At 48.5% G+C, this 14,223-nt stretch overlaps 1 protein-coding gene and 1 long non-coding RNA gene across 5 annotated transcripts in view; both read left to right on the top strand.

Moving 5' to 3' along the window:
• SGSM3 (small G protein signaling modulator 3) overlaps window positions 1-14,223 on the top strand; it is a 63,567-nt gene that overhangs the window by 16,899 nt on the left and 32,445 nt on the right. For 2 of the 4 annotated variants that reach the window (XM_032787833.2, XM_032787807.2), the window contains exon 2: window positions 6,171-6,260. In XM_032787833.2, the coding sequence (XP_032643724.1) occupies window positions 6,254-6,260 (7 nt within the window). In that variant the 5' untranslated portion in view covers window positions 6,171-6,253. The remainder of the gene's footprint in view (window positions 1-6,170; window positions 6,261-14,223) is intronic. The other 2 variants (XM_032787816.2, XM_075068053.1) reach the window with 1 other exon arrangement.
• Window positions 1,654-3,454, top strand: LOC142046093 (uncharacterized). The gene is made up of 2 exons (XR_012655003.1): window positions 1,654-2,358; window positions 2,845-3,454. It is a non-coding gene; the product is annotated as an uncharacterized LOC142046093 (long non-coding RNA).

The raw sequence follows: 14,223 nt of genomic DNA, 5'->3' as shown, positions 1-14,223 counted from the left end.
CGGTGCAGCCCCTGCTCTAGTCACTCAGGGAACAGAAAACTACTCAGCCAGTGACTAGTATATTTGCCCTCTGCCAGACTCCTGTACCACACTGGCCTGGGTCTGTCACAGTATGGAAAGTGAAACTTAAGATTCAGAACTTCCCCCTTTCCTTGCTCCCCTAAAATGTTAAACAAGACACACTTATTGACACTTCTGCTTTGGAGTGCTTGTGTCTGGTGCCCCTCTCAGCTCAGTCCATGGTGAGTCTGACCTTCTGGAGTGAGGGAAACAACGAGGGAATTGCTTGCTTGCATGAAAGTGAGTATAGGGCACTGGCATCATGGTGGTGGTGTTATTTGATGTCTCACTCATGAAGGTAACAAAAGCAGAGAGAGCACAGCTGCTGCTGGCATCCTGAAGTTGCCCTGGCCTGTATGCTGTTAACCGGTGAACTGCAGTGGTGCCTGCTGAAGTTATCATGGACAGGTGTGGGAAAGTATCCTAACACGGAGAAGAAATAAAGTTGCCATCCCTAGAAACCTTCGGGAGAGGATTTGCAGTGTATGTGCATGGACGCTTCATTGCGATCTTTCAGAGGATTCGAGGGACATCCCAATGTACATAAACAAACTGCTCCGCATGGTCCACCACCTCCTAACTCTAGAGGGGAATGAAAAGCAGATAGCAACACTACTGCTCTTTGTTGCTACTTCATGTAGTGTGAGTACATTAATGAAAAGTCAATGGCCATGTCCTGCTAAGTTGAGGTTGCCATCACTGCAATGGGAAATTTATTTACACACTTATTCAAGGGTCCCTCCCCTGCATCAAGCTTGCCTGTGCTCGACTGGGGGGACTAACTACTGCGATGGAGTCAAAAACAGGTTCTGGACTCTTGGTCGTCTGTCTCTCATACTCTTCCTCCTCTTCCTTGCCCATCTCCTCCTCCTTGCTGTTCACATTAGGGGCTTGCTACTCAGACACTTCAGAGGCATCCACCATGGTGTGATGGGTGTGGTGGGGTCTCTGCTAAGTATGGCATGCAGCTCTTTGTAAAAGCAGCGGGTCTGGGGCTTAGCACCATATTGACTGTTGGCGTCCCTGGCTTTCTGGTATGTCTGCTGGTCCCTGTTGTACCCCTTCTCCTGAGCAATCTGCTTGTAGAGTCAATGTTTCTTCATCTGGATCGGAGCTGTGCCTGCACAGCCTCTTCTCCCCACTGGCTCAGGAAATCCAGTATTCCCTGTCTACTCAGGCAGGAGCACATCTGGAGCGTGTAGTTGACATGGGCAGTTGCAATCAACAGTGGAGAGCTGCTAAGTGTGCTCATTAAGCTAGGCAATCAGGAAAAGGCTTTTCCAGAATTCTCTGGGCTTTAAGTGGGGGTGGGGGACCTTCCAGTCAATGTAACCTCTGGGCAGTGGAGTTAACAATTGTGACCAGAGCGGTCAGCATTGGACATTGTGAACAGCTGCAAGAGGACTATTAGGCCTTGGCTACACTGGAGAATTGCAGCGCTGGTGGTGGCTTTACAGTGCTGCAACCCACTCACTGTCCACCCTTGCAAGGCACATACAGCGCTGTATCTCCCTGGATACAGTGCTGGCTGTACTCCACCTTGGCATGGGGGATAACGACTGCAGCGCTGGTGATGCAGCGCTCTCCGCCAGTGTGGCCACCAAAAGCGCTGTTATTGGCCTCCAGAGGTATTCGGAGGTATCCCAGAATGCCTGTTCAGCCACTCTGCTCATCCGTTCGAACTCTACTGCCCTGGCCTCAGGTGACCCGCCCTTTAAATGCCCCAGGAATTTTAAACATCCCCTTCCTGTTTGCTCAGCCAGGTGTGGAGTGCAATCAGTGAATCTTTCCAGGTGACCATGCCTCAACGCGCCAAACAAGCCCCAGTGTGGAGCAATGGCGAGTTGCTGGACCTCATCAGTGTTTGGGGGGAGGAAGCTGTGCAGTCCCAGCTGCGCTCCAGCTGTAGGAATTACGATACCTTTGGGCAGATATCAAGGGCTATGCTGAAAAGGGGCCATGACCAAGACGTGCTGCAGTGCAGGGTTAAAGTGAAGGAGCTGTGGAGTGCCTATTGCAAAGCCCGCGAGGGAAACCGCTGCTCCCACAACCTGCCGTTTTTACAAAGAGCTGGACGCGATACTTGGTGGTGACCCCACCGCCAATCCAAGGACCACGATGGACACTTCAGAGTGGAGGGGGGGAAGGAGGAAACCGAGAGTGAGGGTACTGGGGTGGGGGGAGACACTCTGGAGTCCCTGGACGCATGCAGCCAGAAGCTCTTCTCAAGCCAGGAGGAAGGTAGCTAGTCGCAGCAGCCGGTACTTGGTGGAGGACAAACAGAGGAGCGGGTTTCTGGTAAGCAGCTTTTATTTTCAGGATGGAAATTTTTCAGGAGAGGAGGGAGGGTTCTGCATGCATGCATGCCTAGATGTGGAATAGCGAGAGATGGGGGGACCATTGCTGCACAAGGCAAGCTGCATAGGGCCAGGGCAGAATCCACATTGCTGTAGAAGACCCTCCCGCTCTTCCCAGGTGACGCGCAGCAGCGAGATCTTCCAGGATCAACTCTGTGGAAAATGTGGGGAGAGTGTTCAGTGTAGGTGCCCCCTGAAGCTATTTGCTTTCCCCAGTGCACAGAAACCCCGAGGATTGTACAGCCCTGAAGCAATCAGTCCCCCTTTCTCACCATTTCAGGGCTCCTGTGGGTTATGTGTGCTCTCTTTGGTATGGGAAAATTATGCTATTGTGAAGAATGTTACTCCTTCACTGTGTGGGAATAACTGTCTGAGATATAAACAATGGTGCCTCTGTTAAGTGTTGCCTTTTTTGCCTTTCCACAAGCAAGCTTGAGTTCTTGGCTGCCTGTGTTATCAACAGCTCAAAGACTCCAAAACTTCCGGAAGAAGCCTCGAAAAAGCAAAGACGACCTGCTGCAAGCAGTTATGGATCACTCTGCCACAGAGAATCAAAAAGTGCAGGACTGGAGGGAAAGGGAAAGCAGGATCCGCCAGAAAAACGCAGCGGCCAGGAAGAAAAGCACAAAGCAGCTGATAAGCATCCTGGGCGCCAAGCGGACTCTATCCAGGCGCTCGTAGCCATGCAGGCAGAGCACTACCGCGCCACCCCCCCCCAGTCCCAAAGCTCTTTCCCTTGTGCCCCAATGTCAGCTCAAAACCCCCTTCCCCAGCATCCAGGTTCTTTACCACCAGCTGCCTCCAACACCTGTACGTTCACCAACCAGCCCTGAGAACTACGACCCTTACCCTCTGCACTCAACCCCCATCACCATGCAGTATAGGCATCCTGAAGTGCAGCAGTCATTGCACAGCACTCCAGACAGGACATATTCAAACCTGTGACTGTACAGTTCCCCACCCCCCCCCCCTGCCCTTTTAGGTTCCCAAAATGTTGTGTGTCTGTCAATAAAGTTATTTTCTTTTCAATAAATGAATTCTTGGCTTTGAAAACAGTCTTTATTATTGCAGAAAGTCAAAGATACCTTAGCCCAGGAAAGAAACAGGCACTGCAAATCAGCTTAGAAAAAAAGATTCCTACTAACATTGTAACCACTGCACTTCACTCCCTGTGCAGGCACCAAACATTACTGTTGGTTTTCAGCCTCAAATTCCTCCCTCAAGGCATCCCTAATCCTTGAAGCCCTGTGCTGGGCCTTCCTCTAGTAGCCCTGCTCTCTGGCTGTGCAAAGGCACCCAACATTGAACTGGAGGTCCATGCCTGACTGAATCTTTCACCCTTCCTTCACAAATTCCTCCCTCAAGGCATCCTAATCCTTTCTTAGCAAACGGCCAAAAGCCCCTGTGCTGGGCCTCTCCTAGTAGCCCTGCTCTCTGGCTCTGTAGGCCCAAATTCAGCCTCCAGGCGTTGAACCTCGGAGGTCCATGCCTGACTGAATCTTTCACCCTTCCCTTCACAAATATTATGGAGGGTACAGCATGCGGATATAACGCTGGGGATGCTGCTTTCCCCCAAGTCTAGCTTCCCATACAGAGATCGCCAGCGCCCTTTAAATGGCCAAAAGCACACTCCACAGTCATTCAGCACCGGCTCAGCCTGTAGTTGAACGGTCCTTGCTCCTGTCAAGCTTCCCTGTATACGGTTTCATGAGCCAAGGCATTAACGGGTAAGCGGGGTCTCCAAGGATCACAATGGGCATTTCAACGTCCCCTACTGTGATCTTCCAGTCTGGGAAAAAAGTCCCTGCCTGCAGCTTCCTGAACAGGCCAGTGTTCCGAAAGATGCGTGCATCATGCACCTTTCCAGGCCAGCCTGTGTTAATGTCAATGAAATGCCCACGGTGATCCACAAGCGCCTGGAGAACCATAGAGAAATATACCCCTTCCGATTAACGTACTCAGATGCTAGGTGGGTGGTGCCAGAATAGGAATATGCGTCCCATCTATCGCCCCTCCACAGTTAGGGAAACCCATTTGTGCAAAGCCATCCACAATGTCCTGCACGTTCCCCAGAGTCACGGTTCTTCTTAGCAGGATGCGATTAATGGCCCTGCAAACTTGCATCAACACGATTCCAACGGTCGACTTCCCACTCCAAACTGGTTCCCGACTGATCGGTAGCTGTCTGGAGTTGCCAGCTTCCAGATTGCAATAGCCACCTGCTTCTCACCAGCAGGGCAGCTCTCAATCTCGTGTCCTTGCACCGCAGGGTGAGGGCGAGCTCAGCACACAGTTCCATGAAAGTGGCTATTCTCATCCGAAAGTTCTGCAGCCGCTGCTCATCATCCCAGACTTCCATGACGATGTGATCCCACCACTCAATGCTTGTTTCCCAAGCCCAGAAGCGGCGTTCCATGGTGCTGAGCATTTCCGTGAATGCCAGAAGCAATTTAGTGTCATACACGTCAGGCGACTCGCTATCATTGTCAGACTCCTCATCACTTTGTATCTTAAGGAATAGCTCAGCTGCCAAACGTGATGTGCTGGCGAGACTCGTCAGCGTACTCCTCAGCAGTTCGGGCTCCATTTCCCACAGAAATCACGCTGCGCAGAAACTGTTGAGAGAGTCAAGATGGCGCCAAACGTGGATGGAAAAACAGGGATTGCTGGGATGTGAAGCAATGCATCAGGGGGCGTTGGGACAAGAAGCAGAATGACCCGCCCCCTCCGCCCCCTTCCCACAATCCATGGCGCCAAAATGGGACGAGGTGCTCTGTGGGATAGCTGCCCATAATGCACCACTCTCAACACCGCTGCAAATACGGCCACACTGCAGCGCTGGTAGCTGTCGGTGTGGCCACACTCCAGCGCTTTCCTCTCACAGCTGTATGAAGACAGCTTTAACTCCCAGCGCTGCACACCTGCAAGTGTAGCCAAACCCTTAGGGTCGACATAGATAATGTGGGGTCTACATTTGTGCTGCATTGACCTCAGCTCTGAGAGCTGGTGTTACTGTGTTGGCATAACAGAGCATTTAGATAGGTGGAAGACAGATTTAAGTGTAGAAACATGCATGATTAGGTCAACAGAAGGCAGCTCACGTCAACCTAACTTTGTGGTGTAGACCAGGCCTCAGACTATGCTGAGTGGTGAGTCTCCCACTTTATCCCTTGGGAGACTATTCCACAGCTTAATAGACCTCACTCTTTTGAAATGTTTCTCTCTCTTATTACTCCTATTTATATCACCTTGTACCACTCAGAACAATTCCTCTACAGCCTTTGTATTGTGCAGATATTCTAAAGCTTTCCCTGTAATTCCTGGTATACTGTTAGTGGCGTTCCCTCCAGTCTTGAGTCATGCTCTGAATTCCTTCCAGGTCATGTTTTCCTATTGCTCCCCATTAAATGCAGAATCATGAGTGTGTTTAAAATTAAACACACAGCTTCTATGGTGAGAGGTGACTTGATTTTTGATGTTCTTTTCCCTTTAAATCTGACATGATTTTAGTATCACAAGGATGGTGTAAAGAGATCCATTTTACCCTTAGTTTTGTCCCTTTGTCACTCAGGTCAGAAAGGACTTTCCCCTGGGCTATGTGGATAGGTCTTGGGTTGAGGGGATTTCATGTTCCTGTGGAAAATTGGTGGGGGTTTGTTCATTAGGAGCAGCTGGGACACAGTTGCCCCAGATGTTGAATGAATACTCTCATGATCACTTCTGTTTTATCTATCTTATTTTTTGTTCTTGTAGCAGAGCAGTGACCTAAGACTTTTTGGAGGGCAGCACGCCTAGAAATACACGCCACCTGCCATCACGCACACTCCTCCAGCACCATGTCAGGTAAGCAGAGGATGCCAGGCCTTGGGACATATTTTCCTGACTGTCTGAGGGCAGGGCCAGCAACAATAAAGCTCTGTTGAAAGAGCCTGTTTGTTCTTTTCACATGAACTGCTGCTGGTAAGTTACTCTCTCAAGGAACCATTTCTCCTTTGACTGATGGTCCCTATTGTATTCCACTGTGGGTTTATGCATGCGCCTGGAGTCAGAGAATCTGAAAGTAGTGTCCGTTGGTGCGTGCATGCGCCCTGGCTAACCTCATGCCTCCAACCAATGGGATAAAGGGTGTGGCAGACCAACCACGCCTCCTGTTCCTTCTCGCCACCACATGGTCTGGATCAGAACCTCCCTGTGTTCATAGCTTTGGCATCAGCGTACAAAATAAGATTAAGATCTAGCATTGTTAATAGTTTTTAGCAGCTTATACAGTTTTATAATTTAGTGTTTTTATAGATGTTGGTGTTAGACTCTTTTTGAGGGGGAAATGTCCACCTCCCTGTAGCCCATATGGGTAGTGAAGTGTGCCCAAGACTCTGGGCTTCAAACTCTGCGCTTCCTGCCTCTGATCCTTCTCAGTCAGCAGTGACCACCAGCACTGCCTGTACTGCCTTGGGGAAGCTCACGTTGCACTGAGTTGCAGTGTCTGCCAGTCATTCCTCAGTCATAACTGAGAAAGGTGGGAACTTTGTTTTTGGAAACACCTCATGGAGAAGACCATGCTTCCTCAATCAAAATGAGGGTAAGGAACCTTCCCGTACATCAGCCTTATTCAGCAAGGAGTACGCCTCCTGCTGCAAAGTCCAAATCTGGTAGAAGCTTGTCAGGAATCAAAGAAACACTCTCATAAGCATGAGAGTAAGTCTTCTAAATCCACTTCAAAGATGTCGTATTCGGCTTGGTGTAAGCCCATCAGCTTGGCCTAAGGGAACTTAGCTTGTCCTAAGATCCAGATACACAACAAGAAAGCCCACAAACAGTGGGCTACATCAGTAGTGGACCGTGATTGGTCAGTACCATCATCCTGGGCACCTTCCAAGCCCTAGGTTCTGCTGGCACTGATGAAGACTTATCATCATCAACTTCACCTGTCCATGGTATCATCTTCCTCAAAGGTAAAAACAATCTCCTCTGGCTCCAGCAGTTTGGACAGATAGAACCCATTTTACACTAAGAAGAATGGAATCCCCTGCTGCTCCACAGAATCTGGATTTAGGAGAACAAAAACAATCTCTTACTCCAATGAGTCCCTCTATCTCCAGAGAGATACCACAAGGAGAGCTGACCAGTGGATGGAGTTTGTTGCCCACTCCATACTTGGTTTACAACTCCCCTCCAACAGCCCTGATAGTACCCCACTGGAAACAGAATTGGCCCCCTATTCATCAGGAGACTCCAAACAACCTGATGAACCTTTGTTCCTCCATCCTACTTTCTCCACCTTATCTAACTCAGAGCTGCTAATACCCTATGCCATGAGGGCATCCATGACTCCCATCAACACCTTCTATGGGCCATATTAGGGGTCTTGGGACCAGTAACCCCTGCAGAGTTGGTCCAATCTGCTAAGGAAGTCACCCCTTGCCTCCCCTCAAAGGGGACACTCAGATCTGCCCCTGGATCCTACAGAGGAGGAGGATCAATACATGCCAGATCTGGTCATTCATCTGGAACCAGTAAGACTGCCATTTTCATCTCCAGACAAAGTGGTGAACACTGTCTCCTTCTCCCCATAGTGACTTCAAACAGTTCCAGGACCTTATTTACAGAGTTGCTACAGAACTACAGATTTCTCTTGAAGAAGTCCAGGACTCCCACCACAAACTCCTAGATGTCCTCCACTCATCCAGATTCAACAGAACAGCACGACCTATTAATGAAGCCATGCTGGAGCCAACTAAGATGGTTTGACACATACCTGTCACGTGTGCTCCCATCCCAAAGAGGTCAGAGAAATGTTATTACATGCCAGCCAAAGGGACAGAATTTTTGTTTTCTCATCCCATCGCCAACTCACTGGTTGTCAGGCCGCTTCTGAAAGGGCTAAATCGCAACACAGCTAGTCTACTCCTGTGGATAAAGAGGGCAAGCGTCTGGACCTGTAGAGGAGAAAGTTCTTCTCTTTTCATCATCCAGTCTCCAGTTCAGGCTAGCCAATTACCAGGCACTAATGGTGAAGTACGACTTCCTGAACTACTCCAGATTTGCAGAGTTTACTCTCAGTCTTCCACAACAGGACAGAGCTCATTCCAGGCTCTGGTAGACGAAGGCAAATTGACAGCCAAGACTACTCTCTAATCCGCAGTTGATACAGCTGACATCTCTGCTAGAGCTATGGGCTATTGCCATTGTTATGTGTAGAGAGTCATGGATCCGTGCATCAGGATTCCTTAGGGTGGTCCAGAATAATGTCAAGGACTAGCCCTTTGATGAATCGCAGCTCATCTGATGCAAGACAGACGAGTCCCTCCATACCTTGAAGAACTTTAGCATTACCCTTCACTCCATGGGGATATACATGCTTGCCCCTAACAGGAAGTTTCACTGCCAGTCATCTAGACCTAGGCCCGCGGCTCAACAATTTTTCCACCGGAGGGCCCTACCCCTTCTCCTCGCTGGGGGGCCCTACCACACAAGAGGCAGAGAATTCAAAAGACCTGCTTTCCCCCACCGTCTGCACCCTATCTTAGACTCCAGCAAAACATTATTTTTGATGGAAGGTGTTAGGCTTAGTGGTTCACAGCTCTTGAGCTTCCAGCCCCATCCTCCCCACTATTTGGGGGTTATCTAGCACTCTTTCAACACCTGGAGTGCAATAACTGACAAGTGGGTGCTGAGCATCACCCACTCAGGCTATACAATAGAGTTTACATCGCTGCCTCTCCAAAGCACCCCCATCCCCACCCTCCTTCAGGGGCCACACTCACGAGAGTATTCTCAAACAGGATGTAGACTCCGTATTGGAGCAAGGAGTGATAGAACATGTCTCTCCTCAAAACCAAGCGAGCAGGTTTTACTCGACTTCCTGGTACCTAAAAAGAAGGGCGACTGGAGATCACTCCTCAATATCCACTATCTCAACCACTTAATTCACAAATTCAGGTTTGGCATGGTCATGTTGGCATTTATAATCCCATCTTTAGAAAAGGACATTGTTTATGGCTCTCAGCATGGAGGACAGCTACTTTCATGTAGACAGTCACCCTGCTCATAGACGCTTCAGATTCATAGGGACTCTGACCATTTTCAGTAGAGTGCTCCCTTTCTGCATAGCGACTGCCCCCAGAGTCTTTACCAAAGTATTTTCAGCAGTGGCAGCTCATGTCAGATGTCTCAGTCTCATTGTCTTCCCCCACCTCAATGGCTGGCTCCTTGTTGCTAAATCAGGCCAGGTGGCGTGTGTTCATCAACTTCTATGATGCTGCACCCCTTCTCCTCGCTGGGGGACAGCATAAATGCCAAGAAATGTGATCTTACCCCTATACAATTTCTGTATTTCCCTGGGGCCATCTTGAATTCTATCACTGCAAGAGTGTACTTGCCCACGGGCAGGTTCTAGACCATGAACAATATTATAGCCCAGGTACCAGTGAAGACATGTCTGCCTCTTAGGTCATATGGCCTCATGCACTTATTTCACCCCGTTTGCAGGATTCCACTTTCATTGCCTTCAAACATGGCTGTAGTTGGTATATTTGCCAAACCACCTTCCCATGAACTTAATGGTAACCCTTCCCGCCAAGGTGCTATCTTCCCTTCTGTGGTGGAAAATCCTCAACAGGTATGCGTGCACGTCCCCTTTCTGCCTGCCTCCCTGGACAGGACCATTATTACAGATGTATCCTTATTAGGTTGGGGAGCCTACATGAACACGCACAACACAAGGTACCTGGACATTTCGCAAGTTCAGAATGCACATCAATATCCTGGAATTGCAAGCAGTCTTTTCTTCCATTCATCCACACTCATCCTGTCCTTATTATGTCAGACAATGTTATGACTCTTCTACATCAAGAAGCAGGGAGGAGCGAGATCCATCCCCCTGTGTGCAGAAGTGGTCAGCTATGGAAATGACGTGTCAGCAATCAAATCATCCTGTCAGCAGCCTGCCTTCTAGAGAATCCAAATGTGCTTAGACTCCCTCAGCAGACATTTTGCAGTCGACCACAAGTGGGAGCTCCATGACTTGGTACCACATAATATATTCGCTCTATGGGTAACCCTAACCAGGGATCCATTCGCCTCTCAAACAAACAGGAAATACATCACATATTGCTCCAGAAGAGGCATAGGTCACCACTCCCAATGTGACGCTCTACTTCTTTCTTGGTCGGACCAACTGAACTATGCCTTTCCTCTGCTGCTGCTCCTGCCATGAGTCCTACACAAAGTCCAGCAAGACAGGGCACAGATTATCCTGGTCACTCCCTACTGGCCCAGACAGTTTTAGTTTCCCAACCTCCTATGCAAGTCATACCAAGTACCAGTCATCCTCCCAATGTTTTCATAGCCGCTACCCAGTAAGATCAAGCACCCTGACCAGTGTCCATTTCACCTGAGCACTTGATATTTGGATGGGCATCGTCCTTAGAACGTTAATGTTCCACAGCTGTACAAGATATGCTTTCTAACAGGAGGAAGGACTCTACTAGAAGATGTTACTTAGCTACATGGAGGCGCTTTTCTTCTTGGGCACACCGGAAGTGCAGAAATCTGCAGAAACTGTAGATATTCCTCTCATCTTAGTCTATATCCTTTCTCTAAAGATATCAGGCTTGTCCGTTAGCGCCTTGTGGGTCCATTTGGCAGGGACCAGTGCATTTCATCCATCTTCTCAGGGCTGCTTGGTCTTCGCATACCTACTGACCACCAGATTCCGGAAAGGCCTAATCAAAACATTCCCACCTATTCAGAAGCCTACTTTTCACTGGGACCTGAACCTTATTCTCTCAGCTCTTACAGGGCCGCCCTTTGAACCTTTAGCTTCTTGCTGCATGTCTCTCCTTTCCCTGAAGGTTGCATTCCTTGTCACCATCACCTCAGTCAGAAGCGTTGGCTAGCTTGGAGCAATGATGATGGATACTCCTTACACAGTATTCCATAAAGATAAGGTTTCTTTGCATTTATACCCGAATTTCTCCTCCAAAAGTAATGTCAAAATTTCATCTAAACCAGTGGATTCATTTAACTGTGTTCTTTCCAAAACTGCATGCTTCCTCAGAAGAACAGAGACTCCACTCCCTCAACACTCGGCAAGGCTTGGATGTTAACCTGAAAAGAACAAAAGCAATCAGGAAGTCCCTGAGGCTGTTGGTTGCTATAGCAGAAAGCATGAGGGGAGACTGCGTTACCACCCAGAGAATCTCTCAATGGATCTCTGGCTGCATTCTACTCTATTGTCTATCTAATCTTCCTCTCCTGTCAGGGTAAGAGCTCAAGCGACGGTTATGGCATCACTTCAGGAGGTATCCCTCCTTGGCATCTGTAAGAGGCCACTTGGGGCTCTGTTCACACATTTGTGAGACATTACACCCTGGTACAGGACTCCTTTGCTGATGCTTCCTTTGGGACGGTGAACCTTTGCTCAGCCCTACTGTCTACCTCCTCACACCCTTCTCTTAATTAAGTACTGCTTGTCAGTCACCCACAATGGCAAACAATAGGGACCATCACTCAAAGAAGAAGGGGAGGTTACTTACCTGTAACTGGAGGTTCTTTGAGATGTGTGGTCCCTATCTGTATTCCACAGCCTGTCGTCCTTCTCCTCTGCTTCGGATCTTCTCTGATTTGCGCTAGAGAAGAAACTGGACAGATGCTGCCCCATGCTTTAGCCCCTCGGTCGGAGGCACAAGGTGAGCCATGGCGCATGCTTGGACCAATGGACACTGCTTTCAAGTTCTCTGGCTCCGAGCACATGATGTGCATATGTAAACCCACAGTGGAATACAGATAGGGACCGCTCACCTCGAAGAACCTCCAGTTAGAGGTTAGTAACCAGAGACATTAGTTTAGTTTATTTTAATGTGCTGCTTTGGTTGGGAGACCAACTGTAAAAATGCCTCTTCCTTCTCCCCAAATGATCCTGCCCATGTTCAATTGGTATTAATCCAGTTCTCCCCACCACGCGACACGGAGCCCTGCAGAAGCTGCCCCAGCCATGGGACATAGAGGGAGAGAGGCTGAGTTCTATTCTGCTTCATGCATCATCAACACCACTTTGCTCAGCTCTGTTCCTATCCAGGATCTTTTCCTCATGGTGGATTTGACGTTGTATGAAGCCAAAAAGAGGAAAAAGCTTTGTTCAGAGATGTGTACTGGAAGTTCTTTCCTGCTTTGCTCCAGCTACCAGCTGATCAGCCTGGGGTGGGAAGGAGGCTGAGGGGTGGTGAAGCCTTGGTCATCTGAGCCTTTCAGTCCAAGCCTTAATAAACTATGACCATGTCAACACTACAGTCATAACAGTGGTACATCCACACTGCTATAGTGTAAACTCTTTCCACACCATCTGAAGGGTTTTTTTTGTTGCAGTAAGTAATCATAGAAGATTAGGGTTGGAAGAGACCTCAGGAGGTCATCTAGTCTAACCCCTGCTCAAAGCAGGACCAACACAACTAAATCATCCCAGCCAGGGCTTTGTCAAGCTGGGCCTTAAAAACCTCTAAGGATGGAGATTCCATCACCTCCCTAGGTAACCCATTCCTGTGCTTCACCACTCTTCTAGTGAAATAGTTTTTCCTAATATCCAACCTAGACTTCCCCCACTGCAACTTGAGACCATTGCTCCTTGTTCTGTCATCTGCCACCCCTGAGAACAGCTGAGCTCCATCTTCTTTGGAACCCCCCCCTTCAAGTAGTTGAAGGCCGCTATCAAATCTCCCCTCTTCTCTTCTGCAGACTAAATAAGCCCAGTTCCCTCAGCCTTTCCTCATAAGTCATGTGCCCTAGCCCCCTAATCATTTTTGTTGCCCTCTGCTGGACTCTCTCCGGTTTGTCCACATCCTTTCTCATAGACTCGTAGACTTTAAGGTCAGAAGGGACCATTATGATCATCTAGTTTGACCTCCTGCACAACGCAGGCCACAGAATCTCACCCATCTACTCCTGTAACAAACCCCTAACCTATGTCTGAGTTATTGAAGTCCTCAAATTGTGGTTTAAAGACCTCAAGGTGAAGAGACTCCTCCAGCAAGTGACCTTTGCCCCACGCTGCAGAGGACAGTGAAAAACCTCCAGGGCCTCTGCCAATCTGCCCTGGAGGAAAATTCCTTCCCGACCCCAAATGTGGTGATCAGCTAAACCCTGAGCATGTGGGCAAGACTCACCAGCCAACACCCAGGAAAGAATTCTCTGTAGTAACTCAGATCCCACCCCATCTAACATCCCATCACAGACCATTGGGCATATTTACCTGCTAATAACCAAAGATCAATTAATTGCCAAAATTAGGCTATCCCATCATACCATCCCCTTCATAAACTTATCAAGCTTAATCTTGAAGCCAGATATGTCTTTTGACTCCACTACTCACCTTGGAAGGCTGTTCCAGAACTTCACTCCTCTAATGGTAAGAAACATTTGTCTAATTTCAAGTGTAAACTTACTAATGTCCAGTTTATATCCATTTGTTCTTGTGTCCACATTGGTACTGAACTTAAAAAATTCCTCTCTCTTCCTGATATTTATCCCTCTGATATATTTATAAAGAGCAATCATATCTCCTCTCAGCCTTCTTTTGGTTAGGCTAAACAGGCTAAACAAGCCAAGCTCTTTGAGTCTCCTTTCTGTAGGGGGATCCCCAAAAGTGGACACAATACTCCTGGTATGGCCTCACCAGTGCCGAATAGAGGGAAATAATCATTTCCCTCAATCTACTAATGCAGTCCAATATGCCATTAGCCTTCTTGGCAACTAGGGAACACTGTTGACTCATATCCAGCTTCTTGTCCACTGTAATCCCCTTGTCCTTTTC

The sequence above is a fragment of the Chelonoidis abingdonii genome, chromosome 1 (assembly GCF_003597395.2).
Source record: "Chelonoidis abingdonii isolate Lonesome George chromosome 1, CheloAbing_2.0, whole genome shotgun sequence".
Lineage (NCBI taxonomy): Eukaryota > Metazoa > Chordata > Testudines > Testudinidae > Chelonoidis > Chelonoidis abingdonii.
This window is presented reverse-complemented; position numbering and strand designations above follow the sequence as displayed.